At 39.3% G+C, this 27394-nt stretch overlaps 1 protein-coding gene across 3 annotated transcripts in view; it reads left to right on the top strand.

The window, feature by feature from the left end:
* MAOB (monoamine oxidase B) overlaps positions 1-26279 on the top strand; it is a 115496-nt gene extending 89217 nt beyond the window's left edge. For 2 of the 3 annotated variants that reach the window (XM_003317433.4, XM_054676938.1), the window contains exons 9-15: positions 11345-11441; positions 12495-12548; positions 14150-14207; positions 17619-17716; positions 23471-23582; positions 24173-24235; positions 25271-26279. In XM_003317433.4, the coding sequence (XP_003317481.2) occupies positions 11345-11441; positions 12495-12548; positions 14150-14207; positions 17619-17716; positions 23471-23582; positions 24173-24235; positions 25271-25423 (635 nt within the window). In that variant the 3' untranslated portion in view covers positions 25424-26279. The remainder of the gene's footprint in view (positions 1-11344; positions 11442-12494; positions 12549-14149; positions 14208-17618; positions 17717-23470; positions 23583-24172; positions 24236-25270) is intronic. The other variant, XM_009438967.4, reaches the window with a different exon arrangement.
* The last annotated feature ends 1115 nt before the right edge of the window (positions 26280-27394 follow it).

The raw sequence follows: 27394 nt of genomic DNA, 5'->3' as shown, positions 1-27394 counted from the left end.
GAACATATGAGTGCATGTGCCTTTTTGGTAGAACAATTTATATTCCTTTGGGTATATACCTAATAATGAGATTGCTGGGTCGCATGATAGTTCCATTTTTACTTCTTTGAGAAAACTCCAAATTTCTTTTCACAGTGGCTTAACTAATTTACATTCCCACCAACAGTGCACAAGTGCTCCTTTTTCTCCAACATCTCTTATTTTTTGACTTTTTAATAATAGCCATTCTGACTGGTGTGAGATGGTATCTCATCGTGGTTTTGATTGGCATTTATCTGATGATTAGTAATGCAGAGCTCTTTATCGTATGCTTTTTGGCCACTTGTATGTCTTCTTTTGAGAAGTGTCTGTTCATGCATTTTGCCTACTTTTTAATGGGGTTATTTGGTTTTTGCTTGTTGAATTAAGTTCCTTGTAGATTCTGGATATTAGACCTTTGTCAGAGGCATAGTTTGCAAATATTTTCTCCCATTTTGTAGGCTGTGTGTTTACTTTCTTGATAGTTTCTTTTGCTGTGTAGAAGCTCTTTAGTTTAATTAGGTCCTACCTGGCAATTTTTGTTTTTGTTTCAATTGCTTTTGAAAACTTAAAGACATGTGTTTGCATGTAACTGTTTTGTTAGAATGCTGGACATAAAATGTTAATCCAGGTTCTAAGCACAGTTCTTTCAAATAAAATATATTGGCACAAACTCATGGAATTAACTTTCTTTAGAATATAACCAACTCTTTGTAAATCAATAAAAGGTTTATTTAATCCTCCCCCAAAATCTTGTGAAAAGAGATGAGTAATCTTTTCTAATTCAGTGTTTTAAAGTATGGGTTTATAAAGCCAATCACCAAGGTTGAGATTCTGAAAATGTCTTGGCTCTCTCTCACTAGTGTCGATTCTACCATATTAAATTAAATTCATTTATTCATTTGCACATATTCAACAAGTGTACTACTCAATTGGGTAGAACATTGCAGGGATGCTCACTAAAGTGCTGGATTCTACAATGATGAGAATGTTCTAGAGCTGCTTTAATACACTAGTCACTAGCCACATGTGGGTACTAAACACTTGAAATATAGCTAATGAGACTTGGGAATCAGATTTTAAAATTCTATTTAATTAATTTTTTTTTTTTGAGACGGAGTCTCGCTCTGTCGCCCAGGCTGGAGTGCAGTGGTGCGATCTTGGCTCACTGCAACCCCTGCCTTCCGGGTTTAAGCGATTCGCCTGCCTCAGTCTCCCAAGTAGCTGGGATTACAGGTGCGTGCCACCTTGCCTGGCTAATTTTTTGCATTTTTAGTAGAGATGGGGTTTCACCGTGTTAGCCAGGATGGTCTCGATCTCCTGACCTCATGATCCACCTGCCTCGGCCTCCCAAAGTGCTGGGATTACAGGCATAAGAATTCTATTTAATTTTAATTGCTTTAAATGTCAATGCAAGTAGCCACATGCAGACAGCACAACGCTAGAATCTTGTCATATTTGCTCTTATAGAACCCACTTTTCTTCCAAGTGGAGGCCATGTAAGAAGAGTCAGTATCTAGAACTGAGGGTGAAGGGCGGAATATACTCCAAGGAGGAGCAAGACTGCGGAAAGAAGGTTGGAGGCAAATGGGGAAAGTGCCACAATTTTGGCTTAGGGTGCTTCTTCCTGTGTAACTACTCTTTTTCCCCTGCATCACAGGCTCCTCATTCTCCACATTGCAGATAATCACGTTTAGGACTGCTATTGGATTGGTGCATCAGTTGGGCAAGTAATCTACTGTTTGCAAAGTCAGTGCAGTGACCCACCACAAAGAGCCCTGTCATTTTAGTCTTTGAATCTAATGGCTGTAACACACTGGTGCTGAATCTCTTCCTCTTGTGACCCAGGCCACCCATTTTAAATGACTGGCTGGTGGCAAGTAGATAAGGTTTAGGACCAGGAATACAGTCTTCTCTGAATGAGCATGAGTGCCTTTATTTATGGAGAGAAACTGTAACTTTCCATTCATGCCTGCAAATCTTTATGTTAGGCCTGCTATGTGCCAGGCAAGTTGTTAGGCACTAGTATCAGAAAGAAAACCCAAGACCTCCACCCCTCAGAATCTGACTTGGTCCTTGTTGGTAACGAGCCTTGCATAAGACTTTTAAAAAATGATTGTGGGCAAGGCATAGTGGTGCACACCTGTGGTACCAGCTTCTCGGGAGGCTGAGACTGGAGGATTGCTTGAGCCCAGGAGGTGGAGGATACAGTGAATGAGCTATAATTGAACTTCAGCCTGGGCAACAGAGTGAGACTCCATCTCTATCTCAAAAAAAAAAAAAGGTTTGTTGACATGAGATAGCCTCACCAAAGCATTTGAGATTTCTTTTGAGTTACAACTTTAATGTATTTCTTCAACTGGGCACCTATTGTATGCCAGACACAGTGCTAGGCACTGAGAATTCAAAGGCACTTTTCCTTGCCCAGAAAATCCAGACTCAGGAGGAAGACAGTCATGCAAACTGGTAATTGCACAATGTATTGAGTTCTAGGCTATTATAGAAACACCAAGTAGGGCTCCAGACTCACATCCAATATGATTCCTGTTACATTGAGAAGTGTATTCAATGACACTTATTTGAAAGTTTCTGTAATGAAATCTGAAGAAGTTCACTCTTATAACAAGATCTTTGCTTTGCACCAGACTATCAACATCACTGCCAAAGACACTGTAATTAACTAGTAACATACAAGCTCAGTCAATATGAGGTAACAAGATAGAAGGGTACGAATTAAGCAGCCCCAACAATCCAGCACAGTGATTAGCACATATCAGGCACACAGTCATAGTAATCACCAGAGTTTTGGTTTTATGTTGCTTTGTTTTGTTTCACAAGTTCAGTGTGGCTTGGGTTATTAAAGAGAAGGTAACATTTTGTATTTTGATACAGACAGTGGTAGCAAACTCTTGATTGCTTCTCCCCTCCACACCCCCCACCCAATCCCAGCATCATGCTAAACACTGCTTTTATTTTATTTTTAATTGTAGATATTTAAGGTGTACCTCATAATGTTTTGATACACATGTACATAGTGAAATGATTTGTGGTCAAGCAAATTAACATACCCATTTCCTCACATGGTCATCTCCTGTGTGTGGTAAGAGCACCTGATTGCTTCTAGATTGATTATCCCAGGAAATGCTTCCCAGTCTCTTAGTGTGTAACATCTTTGTGAATTTGCAAGGACAGGCTTCCTATATTTTGCTGGCCTTCCACTGAGGCATTCTAAGTCTAGCCGCCCTCACCGTCAGCACCCCACCCTACACGGGATGCATCAGCCCTTCATTCTAGCCCACTTCTGTGGAAAGGGTAGGCTGTTAGCAATGCATTGAATTCTTGTGGTCTCCTTGCTTTTGTTCATCTATGAACCATTTCTACTTTCCCTTGAATATTTACATCTAATTTATCTCAATTTATGTTTTCAATGGCAGAAGCTGTACCTGTTTTTCTAAATTACAGAAATAAATATAATGACCATAAAACTTTCAAAAACTGAAAGTATGTGAAAAATGTTTCTCTTCTATTGTTCCTCCCCCTAGAGGGCCACTGTTAAAAATTTAGATTGTTTATCCTTAAAGATTTACTGTATGCATAGGTAATACAAGTTGAACATCCCTAATCTGAAAACTCAAAATTCAAAATGCTCCAAATTCTGAAACTTTTGAAGCATCGACATGATGTCTCAAGTAGAAAATTCCATATCTGACCTCATGTGATGGGTCACAGTCAAAACTTTGTTTCATGTACAAAATTATTAAAATATGTATAAAATTACCTTCAGACTATGTGTATAAGATGTATTTGAAACATAAATGAGTCTGGTATTTGGGCTTGGGTCTCAACCTCAAATCTCATTATGTATATGCAAGAATTCCAAAATCTGAAAAGAGCCAAAATTTGAAACACTTCTTGTCTCAAACATTTCATATAAGGGATGGGGATACTCAACCTGTACTTTAAATATATGTGTGTGAGCATCCCTATATATATGTAGAGAGAACTATATATACTGGAAATACATGTTAAATAATATAATAAATATTTTATACAAATATAACTTTAATTTTAAATAAATATGTTAATATTTTTTCCAAAAACATGTTTTTTAAAAAACATACATCATACATATCACACTGAAATTTGCTTTTTCCTGTTAACAGTATGCCATGGACATCTCTCCATAGCAGTACATTTAAATCTAACCCCTTTCGACAACTGAATAAACAGTATCTCATTGTGTGCCTTATCAGAATTTACCCAAGACATCAGCTGTTGATAGTCATTTTTCTTGTTTCCATGTTTTTGCTATTATACACCATGCTGCAGTAAACAGCATCCTCCATATAGCTCTACATATTTGTATAGGAGCATTTCTTTTTGATAAATGCTGTAGGATGGAATTATCAAGTCAATTGATTTGGGTAGACCTGTGAAATTTTTGTTAGGGTCTGTCCTCTCACATCCTTGCCAGTTGATATAAGTTCCATATCTGTCTTCTCCAAATCTCATGTTGAAATTTGATCCCCAGTGTTGGAGGTGGGGCCTAAAAGCAAATGTTTGGGTCATGTGGACAGATCCCTCCTGAACATCTTGGTGCTGTCCTCCTCCCTGAGGTAATAAATGAGTTCTTGCTCTGTCAGTTCCCATGAGAGCTGGTTGTTAAAAAGAGCCTGGCACTTCCCTCCCCTCTCTCTTGCCTCCCGTCTCACCAAGTGATCCGCACACGCCAGCTCCTCTTCACCTTCAGCCATGAGTGGAAGCTTCCTGAGGCCCTCATGAGAAGCAGATGCTGGCGCCATGTTTCTTGTACAGCCTGTAGAACCATGAGCCAAGTAAATATCCTCTTTCCTTCATATATTACCCAGCCTCAGGTATCCCTTTATAGCAACACCAGCAGTCTAAGACACCAGCTAATAATATTTAAAATTTTTTTTGTCAATCAGGTAGGAGAAATTACCTCATTTATCCATAATTTGTAATTTTTATCATTAACAAAGTATCATTTTGTAAATTACCTTTGCTCATTAAAGTTTTTTTCTGTTTATATTGCAAATATTTTCTCCCAGTGAATCAGTTTTTAACGATTTGTCGTATGATGGTTTCCCCCTACTAAATTCTCAGATACACATTGATTCTTTCTGTTCCACTGACCTTTGTCACTGCGTTCTAAACATTTTTGCAGCTCTACTTATTAAAAAATGTACACATAAACTATCATTATAGGTATTCCTAAATTATACGCAAGTACCTCTGAAAAATTGTATCGTTGTAACTATAAAACATTTGAAAAGTAGACTTTTTAAAAAGCTTAAATTGAAAAACCAGAATCTCTAGTATTTTCTTCCACTATCTAGATGTGCAATCTAGGTGTACACCCCCACTTTGGAAAGCACAAGTTTATATTATCTAATCCTATGGCAGCATTGTACTGTTTTAATATCTGTAGCTTTATGATATGTTTATAATATGTTATATACTATGTCAGGTAGGACATTCCCTTATTATTATTTTTCCTTTAATTTTGTCCTTGGTAAACTTCTTCAGTTATTCATCCAGATGAATGTTATTATCATCTCATCAAAGCTCCTGCCTCCACACCCCTACATTACAAAAGCTTCTATTGAATTATTTTATTCTGAACATGCCTCTTTGTTACCTCCCAGAGCTACAATGGCTTCTTTTCTCTCTGAGAAAGTTAGCACTTTGGGGGAAATTTCTTCTACTACCTGAATTATTGGGTCCCTCCCCCTACCCACCCCCCCCATAGTTTTTCTGTTTCATTTGTTAGTTGTGAATTTGTTTCTTCTTTGTCTTTGCATTTATTCTTTAAGAACTTCTTTAAGTGTTTGGATGTCCTTGAATATCATCTCTTTTTCTAAGAGTAAGGCCCTACAAAGCTGATGAGATGTTTTGTGTGCATGCGTGGGGCTCTTGAGCTTTCTATCTGCAAGTGGCAGAAATCTCTTCCATGCTGCATAGCTTGTCCTGGCATGAACATGACTTTTCTCTCTGCTCCTTGTTCCTTCACCTCCATTAAGTGCACTCACTTGACTCAGAGGCCAGATTCACTCTGAGAAGGAAGTGTCCAAGGAGCCCCTACATCGAGAAAGCAGTACTTCCACCTTGGCCAGCCTGGCATCCTATGCTGGTCCTGTCCAGCCGATCCCCACATGATCAGTATGCACACGTTCTTTGATCAGATCTTGTCCTATTTGTCTGCTCTCTCTCTTGCCTTCTTATATTAGGGGATTCCTAAGATGGTTCTCTTGTATTTTTAAACCTTGAGCTCTTAGACTTTAAACATTTCTTCTTCACATACTTCAGACTTTCTCAACATCTTTTCCTGCCCCAGCATGCCTGAAGGGCATTCAAACACCCCTCAAGCCAGTGGCAGATTGGGACATTGATTCTAACAGGTGCACAGTGGGGAGGGGTGCAGGAGACGAGAAAGAGACAAGTTCCCTTTAAAAGGCTTCCTGGTTTATCTGCTTACACACACGTATGCACACATGTTGGGGAGGTCCTTTCTCTGTTCTTTCTTCCTTATTTTGAAATCTTCTTGTTGGGTTTTCTATACAACATTTGCCGCTGAGTCTTCCACAATAATTTTGTTCAAACAACCTCAATTTTGCAAGTAAATGATGGAGCAGAAGGAGTTGGACACTGCAGTAATATATTGTTATAACATTTCAGACTCTGCCCTGACATTTTCACCAGTGCCCTGTCACAGTCTTTTGAAATTGCATATACAGGCACACCTCTTTTTATTGAACTTCACTTTATTGCACTTTACAGATAATTGCACTTTTTACAAATTGAAGGTTTGTGGCAACCCTGCACTGAGCAGGTTTATCGGCATCATTTTTCCAACAGCGTGTACTCACTTTGTGTCTCTGTGTCACATTTTGGTAATTCTAACAATATTTCAAACTTTCATTATTATTATGTTTGTCATGGTGATCTGTGATCAGTGGCCCTTGATGTTACTATTGTAATTGTTTAGGAGTTCCATAAACAGCACCCATATAAGATGGCAAACTTAATCGATAAATGCTGTATGTATTCTGACTGCTCAGTCAACCAACTGTTCCCCCAGATCTCCCCATCTTCTTGGGTATCTCTGTTCCCTGGGACACAACAGTAATGAAATAAGGCCAATGAATGACCCTACAGTGGTCTCCCCAGTGTTCAAGTGAAAGAAAGTGCTGCACATCTCTTGCTTTAAATCAAAAACTAGAAATGATTAAGCTTAGTGAGGAAGGCATATTGAAAGCTGAGATAGGCTGAAAGCTAGGCCTCTTGTGCCAAATACCCAAGTTGTAAATGCAAAATAAAAATTCTTGAAGGAAATTAAAAGTGCACTCCAGTGAACATATGAATGATAAGAAAGTGAAACAGCCTTATTGCTGATACAGAGAACTGAATGATCTGAATAGAAGATCAAACCAGCCACAATATTCCTTTAAGCCAAAGTCTAGATCCAGAGCAAGGCCCCCAACTCTCTTCAATTGAAGTTGAAGCTGCAGAAGAAAAGTGTGAAGCTAGCAGAAGTTGGTTCATGAAGTTTAAGGAAAGAAGCCTCCTCCCCATAACATAAAAGTGCAAGGTGAAGCAGCAAGGGCTGATGAAGAAGCTGCAGCAAGTTATCCAGAAGTTCTACGTAAGAACATTGACAAAGGTGGCTACATTAAACAACAGATTGTCTTGTTTTGTTTTGTTTTGAGATGGAGTCTCGCTCTTTCACCCAGGCTGGAGGGCAGTGGTGCGATCTCGGCTCACGGCAACTTCCGGCTCCCTGGTTCAAGTGATTCTCCTGCCTCAGCCTCCCATGTAGCTGGGGTTACAGTCACACGCCACCATGCCCATCTAATATTTGTATTTTTAGTAGAGACGGGGTTTCACCATGTTAGCCAGGCTGGTCTTGAACTCCTGACCTCAAGTGATCCGCCCACCTTGGCCTCCCAAAGTGCTAGGATTACAGGCAAGAGCCACCACACCCGACCGGAAACAACAGGTTTTTAATATAGACCAAACAGCATTATATTGGAAGAAAATGCCATCTAGGACTTTCATAGCTACAGAAAGGAAGTCAGCACCTGGCTTCAAAGCTTCAAAGGACAGGCTGTCTCTATTGTTAGGAGTTAATGCAACTGGTGACTTTAAGTTGAAGTCAATGTCCATTTACCATTCAGGAAATCCTAAGACCCTTAGGAATTATGCTAAGTCTACTCTGCCTGTGCTCTATAAATGCTATCAAACAGCAACAAAGTCTGAATGACAGCCTATTTATTTATAGCATGGTTTACTGAATATTTTAAGCCCACTCTTGAGACCTACTGCTGAGAAGAAAAAAGATTTCTCAAAATGTTACTGTTCATGGACAATGCACCTGGTCACCCAAGGGCTCTGATGGAGATGTGCAAGGAGATTATTGTTGTTTTCATGCCTGCTAACACAATGTCCATTCTGCAGGCCATGGATCAAGGAGTAATTTCAACTTTCAAGTCTTATTATTTAAGAAATACATTTTGTAAAGCTATACCTGCCTTACAGTCCTCCTGCCTATCTGATGGATCTAGGCAAAGTAAATTGAAAACCTTCTGGAAAGAGTTCACTATTGTCAATGCCATGAAAAACATTCGCGATTCATGGAAGGATGTCAATACATCAACATTAACAGGAGTTTGGAAGAAGTTGATTCCAATCCTCATGAGTGACTTTGAGGGATTCAGTGGAGGAAGTAACTGCAGATATGGTGGAAATAGCAAGAGAATTAGAATCATAAGTGGAACCTGAAGATGTGAGTGAATTGCTGCCAACTCATGATAAAACTTAAATAGATGGGGAGTTGCTTCTTATGGATGTGCAAAGAACGTGATTTCTTGAGATGGAAACTCCTCCTGGTGAAGATGCTGTGAACATTGTTGAAATGACAAGAAGAGATTTAGAATATTACATAAACTTAGTTGATAAAGCAGTGACAGGGTTGGAGAGGATTGACTCCAATTTTGAAAGAAGTTCTACCATGGGTAAAATGCTATCAAACAGCATCGCAGCCTTCAGAGAAATTTTTCATAAAAAAAGGAGTCAATTGATGTGGCAAACTTCGTTGTTGTCTTCTTTTTTAAAATTGCCACAGCCACACCAACCTTCAGCAGCCACCACCCTGATCAGTCAGCAGCCATCAACATTGAAGCAAGCCCCTCCACCAGCAACAAGATTACAACTCACTAAAGGCTCAGATGATTGTTAGCTTTTTTAGTAATAAAGTATGCTTAAATTATGTACATATTTTAGATATAATTCTATTGCACATTTAATAGACTACAGTGTAGTGTAGATATAACTTTTATATGCACTGGGAAGCCAAGCAATTTACGTGACACAATTTGCTTTATTACAATATTCACTTTATTTCCATTATCTGAAATGAAACCCACATTATCTTTGAGGTGTGCCTGTATTTTGTTCAGGAGGGAACTGAGGAAGACACTCTTATCCAGGATGAGCTGAAATTGTTTCTCAAGTTGTTCTTGACAGGGGAAAGAGTCTTTGGAGGTCATGTTTGAAATGAGGGTTTGGGACTCTATGAATTTCAATTATACATGTACTCTCTGCTCTGCCTCCAGATAATATATATACAATCATGTCATCTGCAAACAGAGACAATTTGACTTCCTCTCTTCCTATTTGAATATCCTTTATTTCTTTCTCTTGCCTGATTGCCCTGGCCAGAACTTCCAATACTATGTTGAATAGGAGTGGTGAGAGAGGGCATCCTTGTCTTCTGCCGGTTTTCAAAGAGAATGCTTCCGGCTTTTGCCCATTCAGTATGATATTGGCTGTGGGTTTGTCCTAAATAGCTCTTATTATTTTGAGATACATTCCATCAATACCTAGTTTATGGAGAGTTTTTAGTATGAAGGGCTGTTGAGTTTTATCGAAGGCCTTTTCTGCATCTATTGAGGTAATCATGTGGTTTTGGTCATTGGTTCTGTTTACATGACGGATTACGTTTATCGATTTGCATATGTTGAACCAGCCTTCCATCCCAGGGAGGAAGCTGACTTGATCATAGTGGATAAGCTTTTTGAGGTGCTGCTAGATTCAGTTTGCTAGTATTTTATTGAGGGTTTTTGCATCGATGTTCATCAGGGATATTGGTCTAAAATTGTCTTTTTTTGTTGCGTCTCTGCCAGGCTTTGGTATCAGGATTATGCTGGCCTCATAAAATGAGTTAGGGAGGAGTCCCTCTTTTTCTATTGCTTGGAATAGTTTCAGAAGGAATGGTACCAGCTCCTCTTTGTACCTCTGGTAGAATTTGGCTGTGAATCTGTCTGGTCTTGGGCTTTTTTTGGTTGGTAGACTATTAATTACTGCCTCAATTTCAAAACTTGTTATTGTTCTATTCAGGGATTCGATTTCTTCCTAGTTTACTCTTGGGAGGGTGTATGTGTCCAGGAATTTATCCATTTCTTCTAGATTTTCTAGTTTATTTGCCTAGAGGTGTTTATAGTATAGTACTCTCTGTTGGTAGTTTGTATTTCTGTGGGATTAGTGGTAATATCCCCTTTATCATTTTTTATTGCATCTATTTGATTCTTCTTTCTTTTCTTCTTTATTAGTCTGGCTAGCGGTCTATTTTTTTGATCTTTTCAAAAAACCAGCTCCTGGATTCATTGATTTTTTGAAGGGTTTTTTGTGTCTCTGTCTCCTTCAGTTCTGCTCTGATCTTAGTTATTTCTTGTCTTCTGCTAGCTTTTGAATTTGTTTGCTCTTGCTTCTCTAGTTCATTTAATTGTGATGTTAGGGTGTTGATTTTAGATCTTCCCTGCTTTCTCTTATGGGCATTTAGTGCTATAAATTTCCCTCTAAACACTGCCTCCAGATAATAAAGAACTACTTAGAATAAGTGACTTTTCATAAAGTGTCAGTGTTCAGTCTCTTCTTTTTTACAGTAATGAACTGGTATTTCCTTTACACATCTTTGGATTTATTCTGATTTCTTATGAAAGAGAAAACAGGGAGCCCAAGTATTAACTGCAAGGAGAACCAGATTTCATTAAACGGTGACCTGGATGAATTCCTAATATCATATGCTTTATTCTTTGCAGAGAAGGGCTTATGGTTTGATTTTTTCAAAAAATGCTGGCTACTTATCCTTCCTTTGACATCAGTTTGGTTTGCCTTCATATGTTTGGAGTATAACATGCTGTATTTGGCCTTTGGGCTTCTCAAGTTTAAAAACATGCACTTCATTATATCTGTAATGGATATTTTGATAGAGTGATGAATATGCTCTTCCATTTTGCTGTTCTCTAAGATTACTGTGGAACCATGATTATTGATGGAGAGGAAGCTCCAGTTGCCTACACGTTAGATGATACCAAACCTGAAGGCAACTATGCTGCCATAATGGGGTAAGGCACAATTATGGTGTTGTGGCTGCTATTCAGTGTTGACAAGGTAATCACATACTATTAACAAATGTGCCCCAAACTTTGTTAAGTGATTTTTTTTTTTACCCAGTGGTATTATTTTTCAAATTCAGCGGTACAAAAATTATTACTGGTTCTTTTCTAAATAATGTCTTCCAATGAATAAATATCTAGGTAGGAAGCAGAATACCAATAACATTTTAAAATTTTTATGTTAGTTTTCTATTAGTATTTAGTGTTGGGAGTAGACATATTTAGGTGACCCATCTTTTGTTGAAAGTATAATAAAAAGACCTGACTTGGGGTGTTTTACTAAGAGACTTCTTGTGGAGGCTGTGTGGGCATCCATGTTACTTAAATGAGATGCTGAGATTTCTGAGTCCCAGTAGAGAAGAGCCAAGACCAGCCCAGTCTTCAGCTTTCCAGGGACGACCAGCACATGGGAAGGGAAGACCAGCATATCCTGGCCCACAGAGGTGGTGACCTGGAGTATCCAAAATTAAGATGGGCCTCAGGACATGTATGAGTTTATCTCAGAGAGAGCCAACAGTCAGAACAGGGAGATCAAAGCTAATTGTTAGTTGAAAGCAATCATGGGGCTAGAAATGGAGATGGAATCTAGAAGTTTGGGTGCTAGGGAGACACCATGGTGGAGACAAAACCAAAGAGCAAGGACTGGATGAAATTGGAAGAGCTCAGACATAGCCTTAAGTGGGCATCTGAGGCCCAAGGGTTATTCTTATTGACCACCAGCTGGGTGAGGGGAAGTGGGTCAGCCATAGTGTTATCCAAGGCAAAAATTATGGCCAGTCATCTACTTTTAGTCGCTTGACTCCTTGAAGTTAGAAAGTGCTCTTCAGTGTCAGAAATTTGATATGTAAATCATAAAACTTTGAACATAAGAAAAGCTAGTGTATAGTTTGTTTCTTTTGGTTGACTTAACTGTGTAAACTGGGCACATGTGTAGCTACAAAAATGAGGCTAGGATGAAACCAACCATTAATTTCTCCCCTTTTTCTTGTTTATATTCTTTAGATTTATCCTGGCCCACAAAGCCAGAAAACTGGCACGTCTTACCAAAGAGGAAAGGTAACAAAAGAAATGCTGCTTCTTTCGTTTCTTCCTTCCTTTCCCCCCACTCCATCCCTCCCTCCCTTTTCTCTTTCTTTCCTTCTTTTCTACCTACTTGCCTGCCTTTCATTTTTACTTAACTTTTTAACTTATGGACTGCCTAATTATATGTGTATTGCCAATGCTACGTGTTTGCTATGTTAATTATAAGGGTCTTGTTGTAAAAGACATAGTGCTGATAACTTAAGAACCAAAGTATTCAAATTAATATTTATTGAGTTTATTGTACATAAGACACCATGCTAGGGGCTACGGAGAATATGAAAATGGATATAACCCAGGGGCTGAAAATTTGCTTGTGAAGGAGATAAACCAGGGAGAAAAATTACTGTGTTGTGGGGAAGTCTGCTGTACACATACTACATGAATGATGCATAACAATTACAGATTATAGGTACAGTGGGACTAATTCCTCTGGAGGTGGCAATTTCTTCTTGCAATTAGTGTTCACCAGTGCCAATTATTTATTCCCACACCACTGCTAATAACCTATTTACCAGGAAAGAGCTCCTGAATTATATTATGATGCATGCTTTCCGATTCCATCAGGGTTCTCCTCAATGACCAATGTTACCTCTGCACATAGCCAGGGCTGTAGCGGTCTGCCTGGGCCTCTTCCCTAAAAATGTCCCCACTAGAATATAAGATCATGAAGGTAGGATGTTTTGTCTGATTGGCTCACTGCTGGGTTTCCAATGTCTGGAACAAATCTTTTCCCACTTTGCCTTTTGATCCTGCTTATGGCTTATTCATTTTATACTATAATAAAATTTTATCTTTTTATGTAATCAAATTTATCCATTTTAAAACCATGGTTTCTGAGTATCTATCATACATAGAAAAGACTTTCTCATTCCAAGGTAATTTTTTAGAAATCACCCATTCTTCCATTCGTTTTATGGTCTGACCTATTATATGTAAATCTTTGATCCTTCTGAAACATATTTTGGTGTAAGAAAATAATGTAAGCATCCTACTTTATTTCTTTCACGAGCAGCTATTTGTCCCAGTGCCATTTTATTGAAAACTGTCTTTTCCCTGTGGGTTTAAAATGTCCACCTTTATGAATTCTAAATTTCCTTATATATTTGGTTCTACTTCTGTAGTTATTTCTTTGCTCTTTCTATCCATTCCTCTGCTTGTGGCAAGTTACATCATTTGTATAAAAACAAAGAAAAAGACAGAAAGAGAGAGAAAGAAGAGAGGGAGGGAGAAGAACTTAGGCATTTTCATAAACATGTGTTTCAGAAACATTTTGTTCATAAACAAAAGGGCTCCTGGATTTAAAATAATAAAATAATACCATGATTCAGGCAACATGTCACTTTACTTTCTTAAAGACTTAACAGCAATCCTGTGTGATTAATATTTGTGACCTCAGAGATTTAAGACATCTGAAATGGAACAAAATGCCTTGTTTTAAAAAATTAAAATGAAATGCTGGAGTGGAATCAATGGCTCTTGGAATCTTTTTTATGAGGGGATAAATGCCTCTTTCCCACTTTTTCTTTCCTTCCCTTCTTTCCTTTATTTTCTCTTTTGTCTCTTTTCATTCACAGGTTGAAGAAACTTTGTGAACTCTATGCCAAGGTTCTGGGTTCCCCAGAAGCTCTGGAGGTAAGGCTGCTTCCCAACCCTATACTAAGGGTGAGAGGCCTTTCTTTGTCCCCAAGTGACTAGCAGGGATAGGTTGATGCAAGTTGGGTCCTGAAGGTCATGTTTTTCCCAATATTTTTGCAGAGGCATCTACACAGGACTGGTCAGTTTACAAGTGGTTCCAGAGAGTGTGGGCCTTGGCTGTGCTGGTGGCAGGTCAGGGAACTTGCAGTATGCTGTGGTTTAGGTGGTACTACATTGTCCCTGAATTCAGAGTTTCTTCCTGGGAGAGGGCATTGGGTCACTCTGCTTCCAGTTCTGTTAGGGGGGTAAAAGAGGGGAGCTTCTACTACCCATAGGAAGATCCTAGCTCCTGGTAGCCAGGATGGGGATGAAAAGGGCTTTTTCCCCTCTCTGGTGATCTTGTAAGAAGGGCAGAGTCTCACTCAGATACATAAACCTATACCTACCCCATCCCCCACTGTCTCACAGTTAAAAAATAAGATTACCTGCCCCCACTCCTGCATGGCCTCTTTTCTGCCTTGTTTTACCCTTGAACATGAGAGATGTAAGGAAGACAGGCTGTCTGTCTGTATGCCAGTTGAGTTTTCTAGACACCTTTGGAAGTAGCCTGAGAAAACCGTGATCTTCAAATGAATCAAGTAGAACTCTAAGGTGGTTAAAAGTGGGATAGGGGCAGGGTAGGGGGCATTTGGTGACAGTCAGAGGGCCCAAAGTGCTCATAACAAGTACCCATAATCACCTCCCTCATCAATATTTAAAATGATGAATTGGTGTTCTCATGACATTCATCAGACTGCTAAGTTTTTAATGTTTTGACATAGACTATGTCACCTTTTGAAAGTGATTATTAAATCCAATTATCTGTGAAGCATTTGAAGACAATGGAGACCAATGTACAAATGAGCAGTTAATGCGTGAGAAAAGTCTAATGAGGAGGCTGAGAATGTTTAACTTGTTAAGCCTCTTAAATCCAAGTCTCTGTAGTATATACCATAATCTAGTTGAGCAGCTACATGACTTAGTCCTATTACTCTAACACTTACTTTGCTCAGCTTTGGAGTGACTTGCTTCCTCCTGGTTAAGTTGTTGTGTCTTTCAAATTTGTCATTTTTGTTCACTATTTTAAAGCAAAATTCCCTCCCTCCCTCCTCACCCCACCATTGCAGATCTTCTGTACTTGATACAGGTGAAACACATGCTCTTGATGTTTCTTGGAATTCTTTCTCAGCAAATAAACTAGAACAATTAGAGAAACAATATTAATGAGGAATATGCTTTGCTTTTTTTTTTTTGCTTTCATATACCAATTAGCAAGTTTAAATGTAGGCATAGCCTCCAGGCTCAATGATATTGAGTAAAGTATCAAGACAAAAAATACAGTATATACTCAGTAAAAACAGAACTTAACATCTGTTAAAAATTATTAGTTTTTCTGTTTAAAAATGCCATTCAGCATGATTTATAATCCTTTGGGTATATACCCAGTAATGGGATTGCTGGGTCAAGTGATATTTCTAGTTCTAGATCCCTGAGGAATCGCCACACTGACTTCCACAGTGGTTGAACTAGTTTACAGTCCCACCAACAGTGTAAAAGACATATGCACACGTATGTTTATTGCGGCACTATTCACAATAGCAAAGACTTGGAACCAACCCAAATGTCCAACAATGATAGACTGGATTAAGAAAATGTGGCACATATACACCATGGAATACTATGCAGCCATAAAAAATGATGAGTTCATGTCCTTTGTAGGGACATGGATGAAGCTGGAAACCATCATTCTCAGCAAACTATCACAGGGACAAAAAACCAAACACTGCATGTTCTCACTCATAGGTGGGAATTGAACAATGAGAACACATGGACACAGGAAGGGGAACATCACACACTGGGGCCTGTTGTGGGGTGGGGGGAGGGGGGAGGGATAGCATTTGGAGATATACCTAATGTTAAATGACGAGTTACTGGGTGCAGCACACCAACATGGCACATGTATACATATGTAACAATCCTGCACGTTGTGCACATGTACCCTAAAACTTAAAGTATATTAAAAAAAATGCCATTCAATGCTAGAGGTCTGGAGAATAAAGAGTGTGGAGTTGATTTAAAAAAAAAAAAAGCCATTCAAGATATTTCACCCTGGTAGATATTCAAGCTTTGTGAAGTTACATTCTGAGGCACTCCCAGGCTAAAGCAGTTTGTTAATTGAAGTTCCTGCAACAACTCGTGAGATGGTTGTTTGGGGAACTTCAGTTGAAGGGGAAAGCATTTGTCCCCATATTTTGAAAAAGGCTGATCATTTTTCATTTGAGAAAGTCTCTTTTCCTAAGAAGGGTGTGCATGATTAATTCCTGATGATAAAAATAAGTTGGTCCTGTCCTTGTTTGCTCTTGGCATAGAGAAGGCCACTTGTTTTATTTTTGCTTTGGTGTCTATTTTGTGGAAGGAAGAAATTCCTGGGAACAAGATACATTGAAAGATAAAGTCCAACTTTTCTTCTGATTGGCTGGAGACAGCCAGAGAAGCTTGCTTAGGAGGTGGATGTAGCCGTCAGGTGCTGGGGCGTGTAGCGTGGTGATACCACAGAAGACCTGGAGCCACTTAACCCATCTGGCAGAACCTCATAATCATACTTTGTAAATAGGATGCCTTACAAATGACTGTCCAAAGTCAGCTGTGTGATTGCAATTCTTTTAAACAAAATGTTTTTCAAAATCTCCCTTTAAAACAAACATTGTTTTCTTAAAACTTGCTACGTTGATTTTATCTTTTCGAAGTAATGCTTAATGATAAAGCTTCTGTTTGGTTACTTTAAAAAAGCATTTGAGCTTTACAAAATCTCTGCCAGTTTTGCCTGTTCGTGGCAAAAAACATATTTTCCCCAATAGTTGTTTACAAATACCACCATCAACGGAAGTGCTTGCCTGCCACAAAAACATGTTTGTTCAGCCTCCCTCAAGAAAGCTCACCTCCACCAAAACATGAACCTGATAATCCTTTTTCTTCAACAGTCATATTTTTCTGCCTTTTTTTCCTATCCAGCCACTCCAGTAAACATAAATCCTTTTAAAAACTTTTTTTGAAACCATCAGGCACTAAAACTTTTTAATAGGTAAAACCAAGGTAAAAATGGAATTAGACTATCGCAATTTATGAACAGTACTTAAGAGACAAAGAAACCAAATGAAAAAAACATTCTAAGATCTGAATTTCTTAGAAGCTTATTACCAAGGACATTTACCTGCCCAAAGACATATCTTTAAAAACATCAGGATAATGCAACTCTATTTCCGAAATACATTAGTTTGACAATACAAAACCTACTAAACTGTTCGATTTATTCTAGGCTAAATAGCTTTCTCTGAGTCTCCTTCAAGTTTTTGTTGCTCTATCTTGCAGCCAGTGCATTATGAAGAAAAGAACTGGTGTGAGGAGCAGTACTCTGGGGGCTGCTACACAACTTACTTCCCCCCTGGGATCCTGACTCAATATGGAAGGTAGAGTGAAAGCATGCTAAGCTGTTACTGAAATCCCCTGCACCTGAATCCAAAACCTAAATAGGTTCAGGTAGCTCTTCTCCCTTGTTTCTTATAAATACAAAAAAAAAAAAAAAAAACAATTTCCTTTGTATCTTATGAATGAAATCGTGTATCTTATGAATGAAATCATTATAATTATACATACATCATGGTGCTGCTTTTCTCTGGAAGAGCAATTCCAATCAATATAACCATAGAAGGTTTCAGCATAAGAATAGCATTTTACCCCATTCTTCATGATGTGATTATTATGCATTGCATGCTTGTATCAAAACACATCATGTACCCATAGATATATACACCTACTCTGCACCCATAAAAATTAAAAATCAAAAAATAGTAGCATTTTAGGTAGTCCAAGGGTTCACCCACGGTGTCAGAAGAAGTGTCCTTATATTGAGTTAGGACTCAGTAAAACTTCCTCAAATGCCACTGTACAACTGCCAACACGGGGACAAAATTATAAAAACAAAATGAGTTCTAGACTGGGCATGAAGAGACTTGGGTCCCAGCTCTGATTCTACCAATAACAAACTTTGTCATGCCAAACAGGTCACTTCTCCTTTCTGAACCTCACTTTCTCAGCAAGTGGATGGGAAAGCACAAAATGATGAAAAGTGAGCAATAATCAGTATGTTCAAGAAAGTATGAGTTTTTTTTTATTTTTTGATCCTAATCCTTAGATGCTGGGAAGTATGAGTTATTTTTTAACATCCTTATTGAGACGTAATTCACATACCATACAATTCACCTATTCAAAACGGTGCACAGTTCAATGGCTTTTAGCATTCACAGCATTATACATCCAAGTGTGTTGTTGTTTAGTTAATTTATTTGATGACAATAAATGAACTAATGATATAGCAGTGATTTTTATGACTATTATACTATTACTAAACCAAGCAATAATTTAATGCCAAAAGCTTAATCTAAACAGAATGAGAAATGTAGACTAGTGAGTCAAAGACTGTTGAAAGTATGCAGCAAACAGAGGGGGTAAGTGGAAATGGCTAATCAATCTGTCCATGAAAACTGGTCGAATAAGGAGTAAAACCTGCTTATCAGAAGATACGTAATAACTTTGGTTAGCACTTTCTTTACCTGCTTAAAGATGGCAAAATATTATCCAAGAGAACATTCTGGGGCCAAGGGGCAGCACCTGATAAGCTGCTGGGTCATTAAGTTAATTTTTAGATATGCTGACTGTGTTAGTCTGTTTTCACACTGCTGATAAAGACATACCTGAGACTGGGCAATTTACAAAAGTAAGAGGTTTATTGGACTTACAGTTCCACATGGCTGGGGAGGCTTCACAAACATGGCAAAAGGCAAGGAGGAGCAAGTCACATCTTACGTCGATGGCAGCAGGCAAAGAGAGAGCTTGTGCAAAGAAACTCCCATTTTTAAAACCATCAGGTCTTGTGAGATCCATTGATTATCACCAGAACAGCACAGGAAAGACCCCCGCCCATAATTCACTCATCTCCCACTGGGTCCCTCCCACAACACATGAGAATTATGGGAACTACAATATGAGATTTGAGTGGGGACACAGAGCCAAATCGTGTCACTGAGTGTAGAATATGTCAATGGTATTTGTTTCATTCTGCATTTATTGGCTAAGTGCCAACCATTTGCGAAGCACTGTGCTGAGAACTTCAATACCAAGGACAGCCTCCCTGCTGAGAAGGAGCTGACAGTGTTGAGGGCTAGGGTGGGGATGGGGAGAGGACATGATATCAAAAATTGACTCTAAAGTACTGACATATGTCCCTGGGAGAGAATAAGGATAAAGGAGGGCACTACTGTATCACCACTCAGAATGTTACCACTGAGGTAAATGCTCTAATACAGGGGCATAGAGATACCACTGGAACACACAGAGGCACAGGCTAGCTTTACTTAGAGAAATCTGGGAAGGCTTCATAATGCACATACCACCTGAGGGTTGTAGGAGGCAGAGAAAGGCTATTGGGGATGCAGTCTATGCAGATGGAATGGTATGAGGAAAACGCTAGGATCCCACAGGTTTCTGGAAAGTCTGGGGAAGAACTTTGCATGGATGGTGTATTAGGCCATTCTTGCATTGCTTAAAATAAATACCTGAGTCTGGGGAACTTATAAAGAAAAAAGGTTTAATTGGCTCATAGTTCTGCAGGCTATACAAGCATGGTGCTGGCATCTGCTCAGTTTCTGGTGAAGCCTCAGGGAGCTCACAATCATGGCAGAAGGCAAAGTGAGAACAGGCAAGTCACATGGCGAAAGCAGGAACAAGCAAGTGTGGTGGGGAGAGGTGCCATACACTCTTACGTGACCAGATCTTGCTAGAACTCACTATCATGAAGAAGGCACCAAGCCATGAGGGATCCGTCCCCATGATCCGAACACCTCCCACCAGGCCCCACCTCAAGCATTGGAAATTACAATTCTACATGAGATTTGGGCAGGGACAAATATCAAAATATTATATCAGATGGGCTATGGGTGATATTAAGGACAGAATGGAGAATCAGACCAAAGAGGGAGGAAGAACAGTTTGCCCTATATGACACATTCAGGAATACAAAACTTGATATTTCAACAGAGAACAGCTATCACTGCATTACTTTTGTTTTTGGCTTTGTTTTAAATCAGAAGTGTGATATGATTAGATTTCTGACCACAGAGTGGTGGGTTTTATGCTCAATTTCATAAATACCTTTTGGTTTGGGGAACAAAGAGGACACTAACCTGAACTGGCCTGATCCTGACCACGTGAGAGAAGCAAGATAAATCCTATTGTATCTGGCATTGGTGGTGATACAGTAATGCCTTCTTTTATCTTTATTCCTTCCCAGGGATATATGTCAGGCTTCCTATAACTACCTTCAATTTGTAGGGTAGAAACTAAGGCACAGCATAGCTTAACATAATTCCCAGCATGAACAGAGACTACCTGCCCAGAAGACTTCCCTTGACCCTTCAGGGCCATGGTATTTAAGATATTGCAATAAGTTTTATATTCAGAGCCCTGAAAGTTCACAGTACATGTTCTGAAGGAAAAGAGAAGACAGAATTACCAGTACAACTTGGTAAAGAACTAAATATACATTTCTTAAGAAATGTTTCTTCTGGATAGGGTGAAAAAAATGATTGTCGTGATTATGCAGTAAAACTCATAAGCCACAAGAAATATATGTGGAGTTCCCCTTTATGATGTCCTATATCTTTTGTAAATATATACTGTCTGTTCACGCACCTGCAAAAGAAGGGGCAGGTATTTTTCTTACCTGGTTGTTGGACTCTTTTTTTCCCTTAAAGGAACATAATTTCCAAATGACAAGTGGCGGGAAACTATCTCTTTGTTTAAAATTAATTCTTGGTTTTCACATATTCTGATTTATAGTATGATTAGTTGTCTAAGCCTTTGTTCTTTCTTCTAATATTTCATTCTTAGGGTCTAGCCAGGCCTCCTAGAGGTCTCCAGCTGGGGTTAGTTTTCTCCATTGAAAAAAAAAAGTAAACATGTAGTGAAAAACGGCATTGTTTAATCAACACGGGGAAAGTCAATCCACCTTCTCTTGTAGGAAGGGTTCCTTCCTGAGTACCCTTAGGCTCTCTATATATTTCATGTGTTGTCATCAATATACTAATACAGATGTTCCTCAAAATATGATGGAGTTATATCCCAATAAACCCACCATAAATTGAAAATATTATAAGTGGAAAATGCGCTTAATACACCTAATGTACCGAATATCATAGTTTAGCTTAGCTACCTTAAACGTGCTCAGAACACTTATATTAGCCTACAGTTGGGCATAATCATCTAACAGAAAGCGTATTTTGTAATAGAGGGTTGAATATTTCATGTCAAGTTTTAAATACGGTATTGAAAGTGAAAGACAGAATGGTTGTATGGGTACTTGAAGTATGGTTTCTACTGAATGTGTATTGCTTTAACACCATCATAAAGTTAACAATTATACGTTGGAGACCATCTGTATTCTATATAATATCTCTCCTTGTATTTTCTTCTCCTTTTTGTGATGACTACAATCAGAGCAGGTGAAAGAAAACCCACCAATGCAAGCCAGCTCATTTGGTTTTCTAATAAAAGGCCCAGTGGTGTACAGTGTTGACTAAGATGGAACATGGATGTTAGTTCTTGACATCGCTTGTCAGATATAAGAGAACCCTGAGACAGGATGAATAATGGCATGTTGACGGTGCTTTCCTTATGGTATTTTTGTCAGAGCAACAATGAACTGCCCCTCTTACAGGCCAAGTGCTATGACATTTCAGTCCCTTGTATAGCATGTGGGCAGTCTACTAACTATTAAATATTATAGGGTGATGATACACCAGGCAAAGAATATGAGATAGAAATAGAGACTTTGACATCTGTTAGACATGGTTCAAATCCTGGCTTTGCTATTTTCTAGGAGTGTGGCTCTTGGCATATCACTGAACATTTCTCCAAGCCTCAGTCTTCTCATGTGTAAAATGAGATAATGATAATAGTAGCTACATCACAGAGTTCTTTAAAAGATTGAAGAAATAATGCAGTAGAGAGAGGAAGTATAACTAAGTGGTTAAGACTGTAGGTTCCAGAGTCAGATTGCCTGTGTTCAAATACCAACTCTGCCACTTACTAGCTGTGACCGAGAGCAAATTACTTTGTCTTTGTTGCTGGTTAGGTTCCAGGAAGCAGACCCTGAAACAACGATTAGCAGACAGGATATATATTAAGGCATGCCCTTAGGATTGGCAGCTGTGGAAGGGAGAAGGAAGCAGGAGTGGGCATAGGGAGAACTTGGGCTGCAGTGCAGTTCCAGTGAAGGCCTCAGCTGACCCCAGAGGAAGTTCCAGAACTAGAATGGCCCTTCAGAGTGGGAGGTCTCAAGTTGGAGCTTGGGAATCAGGTATTTACAGCCCGTGGTGATCAGTCACTGGATGCAACTGCTATTGGAAGGAGGCATGACCTAGTAGGTAACATAGTATTTTTTAGCAGAGGCAATCTCCAAAGAGGGCTGACATCAGTAGGCCCTCTTCTGGCAGCACTCCCAGCAGCTGGGAATAAGTCTTTCATTCTTGAAGGGGGCCTGCGTGGTTCATCACAATGTCCACCACAGTCTACCTCCATATTCTTATCTGCAAAATGGTGATAATAATAGTACCGACCTCACCAGTACAGGCAAGTGTTCAAGGAATAGGAGTTATGGAGCCATAGTCAGACTCTCAGATTTGTTAAATGTTACTGATTGAAAGGGTCTTAGAAATCAGTGGACCATTCCCTTTAAGAGGCAAGGAAGCCAGAGCACAGTGAGAGTAAGTGATTTGCCAAGTTCACTAGTGGAATAGCCAGTGGGGAATTGGGGGCATGTATCACCTTGCCACAGAGCCAGTGAGCCATAAAGGGAGCCATGTGACTGGGCTTATACAGTCCCTCACTTCATGTTGATGAAGCAAATACATAATTTACGTCCATTAATGTCAGCTCCTTCACCTGCAACTCTTGGTGCAGGAGTGAACTTTGGCTTTTATTCTATTTTGTTTGTGACAAGGATCATGTAAGAGCTGGAGGAACCACATAAACATTATTCCAAAATTGCCAGTGTCCTTCTTGATTGTTTAGAATCTGAGGAAGCTGACCAGCATTGGTCTTTATGGGAAAACTTTTCTCTGACTCTCTGAGACTGACCACTTTTGCCTCTTTGCTTTTGTTCCAAGGGTTCTACGCCAGCCAGTGGACAGGATTTACTTTGCAGGCACCGAGACTGCCACACACTGGAGCGGCTACATGGAGGGGGCTGTAGAGGCCGGGGAGAGAGCAGCCCGAGAGGTAGGGTCTGGGGTCATAGATTATGGGGAAGGAGGCAACTCATGGTCCTGACATGTAGGTCAAAGATATCTGAGAGCCTGGAGACCAACTCTCCAGTAACCCCCATCTTAAGACCCATAAAATACTATTTTAACTATTGTCTCAGGTGAAGTGAACACCTTAGCCCGAAGTAATAATGAAAATACCTAACATGTCACCCGAAGTAAAAAGAGCCCATGGGGCAAACGATCAACCTGACTATACTTGAAAGGTAACCTAGGTCTGATATTCTAGAACCAAACATGCTTCTATTAGGACTCAAAATTCAATTCATTTCACAGGAAAGATTTTCTGACAGTTCCTCTGATGTCATCCCTATTTGAGGTGTGTTCATAACTATTAAAATTTATGGTAAGCCTAATGATTGGAACCTCTTATACCACAGGAGAAAGACCTTTTGGCGCCTCTTAAAGGTTGTATGGAGTGTTCTGGCCTTTACCTTGGTGTTTTTGATGGATATCTCAAGAGACAGTTACTTAGTCCTTTAGGGAGCAGATTAGAAGAAAGATGGTGTCACTTTTGCTATTTGCCAGTGTGTTCTTTCATTTCAGATCCTGCATGCCATGGGGAAGATTCCAGAGGATGAAATCTGGCAGTCAGAACCAGAGTCTGTGGTAGGCTATGTTTTATTTCATGAAATTAGATATCTTTTCTCTAAACCCATTATTTTCAAGAAGAGCACACTTGTATATATTCACATACCTTTTCCTAAGTGATTCAACTAAGTGATTTAAACATGAATGTTTAAATAAGTATCATGGGTTAGGGTAGAGGTGAGAGATTTAGATGAACTTTGATAAATTTGTAGCTGTCACATTCATTACAGATTATTAGGAAAAAATATTTTTTGATGAGGAGGGAGACATTTCTCGGAGACTTCTAAAAATAATAACTCAATAAATGCCTGTCAAATAAATATCTAGCCTGGTGATTCTCCACACGAGGTAGGAAAAGAAAGGAAAGTGTGTTAGCATCTCCTGTCCAGGGACAAACAAATGGAATGAAATGGAGAATATTTAGATTAAAATTTTATTTTTAATATACTCATCATTTTTGTAATAAAATCCTAGGAAGTTTTCCTGGCTGGAAGGAGGGATGCATAGAGGTTAGAGTGCAAACGCACTTTAGAGGACAAAGTCACAAAGGTCAGAATTATTGCTCTATCCTTTTAAGTGTGAAGTCAAAGAGAATAGGCCTGCCACTCCACAGTCATTCTCTTAGTGCTTCTGCCAGGGATGGGATTGTGGGCTGTGGGGACCATTGATTCATTTACTAACAAGTATTTATGGCACACGTGTTCTGTATCAGCCACTGTGGCAAAGGCACAGCAGCATTTTTGTGGAGCTCAACATCTGGTGGAGAATGCAGATGATAACCAAAAAGTACAGAACAGTGAAGAAGACATGCTGAGAAAAAATGCAAAAGGAGAATGTCATCCTAGGCTGGGGTATCAGGAAAGAAAGCCTCCCTGAGGAAGTGAAGGGTCCAGTGAGGAAGACAGGGTAAACAGTATAAGCAGAGGGAACATCGTGTTTACTGGTCTAGAGGTTGGCAAGAATGGGTCATGTTCAGAGAGCTGGAGAAAGTACAGAATTTCTGGAATGAAGTGCACAAGCCCTGTACTAATACCCAATGTTTTCTGAACCCAGGATGTCCCTGCACAGCCCATCACCACGACCTTTTTGGAGAGACATTTGCCCTCCGTGCCAGGCCTGCTCAGGCTGATTGGATTGACCACCATCTTTTCAGCAACGGCTCTTGGCTTCCTGGCCCACAAAAGGGGGCTACTTGTGCGAGTCTAAAGAGAGAGGGTGTCTGTAATCACACTCTCTTCTTACTGTATTTGGGATATGGGTTTGGGGAAAGAGTTGCAGTAAAGTTCCATGAAGACAAATAATGTGGAGTGAGGCGGGAAGCATGAAGATAAATCCAACTCTGACTGTAAAATACATGGTATCTCTTTTTCCATTGTGGCCCCTGCTTAGTGTCCCTTACCTGGCTTAGCGTTCTGTTTCACCAGTTTCCAAGTTTATTGCCCTCAGAATCTTTAGAATAGTTAAATTGGCTTGTTTAAGGTTCTTGCTGCCCCACAACACACCTTGCCCATGCACAAGCAATGAATTTTTTCCTACCACTGCGGGTTTGTGCTTGTTCTTCCTCTTACCTGTAATAGCCTCACCTTCCCAAGTTCTTTGCATTCGTCCTTAGAATACTGTATTGTTACAGCTGAAAGACAGTAAAGACCATTTAGTCCTCACCTTCTGTTTTAGAGTTGAGCAAACTGAAGCCCACCGAGGTGTAACTTAATTACCTAAGAGCCACAATAAGCCACTGGTATCTGGGGGACTAGAACACAAATCCAATGCTTTTCCCACCTCCTTGGATGTTTTCCCCAATTATCCTCCTTCACTCCCTGTCATAGTTACTGATGGTGTCCCGTTGTGTGGGTTTACTCTGTGCTAAGTTGTCTTACACTTCTCAAATGCTACTCAGTATATAGCCTTAAGTCTTACTGTTTTGTGCGGTGTGTCTCCAGCTGATTTTAACTTTTTTGATGGTAGAAATTTTATCTCTTCTTCCTTTTGTATCCTCCATTGTATCTTCATACAAAGGACAGTACACACTTGGGTAATTAAAAATAAAAGTTGATTGACCATATCTGCTGTCCTTTCTTTTTGGGTAATGACTTTCAAGCTTTGGACACATCAAATCAAGATCCAGTATTAAGTATGTAATTGTGACTTGAAAGCATTTAGTCAAAATTTCCTTGAAGCCTGGATGATGCATGCATTTGATTGCATGATCCATCATGGGTGGCATATGTGTGAGCATGTTGAAAATGATTTATAAAGATATGGTAAGAATACTAAAAGATGCAGTTCCTTGCCTTCACTACCCCAAAAAATACCTGCCAAAATAAATGACATATTAATAAGCAAGATGCTTAAACTATTAAGCTAATTATAATATTTCAGTTGACATTTCATATTCCTTCTTGGTGCAAAGCTTTTTACTAGGTACACTCATTAATTTGAAACTGCAGTTTCACAGTCCATTAAATTCTATTTGGACTATTTTTTAAACGGTATCATCATTTCAAAGCACTCATACCTCTCGACTCCCACCGTCAGTTTTCATCGGGATGTCTTTTAAATCCATAAATGGCCATTCTTATACTCTTGTTTAAAAAATGAAGCTTATTCTTAGCATAAGTGAAATTGAAGAAATCTCCCAAGATTAATTAATAATAGTATAGAGTTTCTGATTTTACAGTGGCATTAACATGTATGAGTTTATGGAAAATTTAGGGACTGTCTTACTCTATTTTGTGTTGTTATAACAAAATATCACAGACAGAGTAATTTATAGTGAACAGAAATTTATTGACTCATGATTGTGGAGGCTGGGAAGTCCAAGATCAAGGAACTCGCATCTTGTGAGGGCCTTTTTGCTGTGTGGCAGAAGGCATCACATGGGTGAGAGAGTGCAAGAGAGGGCTAAACTCATCCTTTTTTAAGGAATCCACTCCTGTGATAACAAATCCACTGCCATGATAATAGTATTAACCCATTTATGAAAGCGGTGCCTTCATGACCCAAACATCTTTCATTATTAGATGTCACCTTCCAACACCACTGCACTGGGGATCAAAGTTCCAACACATGAACTTTGGGGGATACATTCAATCCATAGCAGATACTAAATGGGAAACCCACCAAGATTTTCTTTGTAACCATTTTTTTTATTCTCTCTAAAAATGTACATGGCATGGG

Source organism: Pan troglodytes, chromosome X (assembly GCF_028858775.2).
Source record: "Pan troglodytes isolate AG18354 chromosome X, NHGRI_mPanTro3-v2.0_pri, whole genome shotgun sequence".
NCBI classification, from domain to species: Eukaryota; Metazoa; Chordata; class Mammalia; order Primates; family Hominidae; genus Pan; species Pan troglodytes.
The sequence above is the reverse complement of the archived record's forward strand: the minus strand, read 5'-3'. Positions and strand labels throughout refer to the sequence as shown.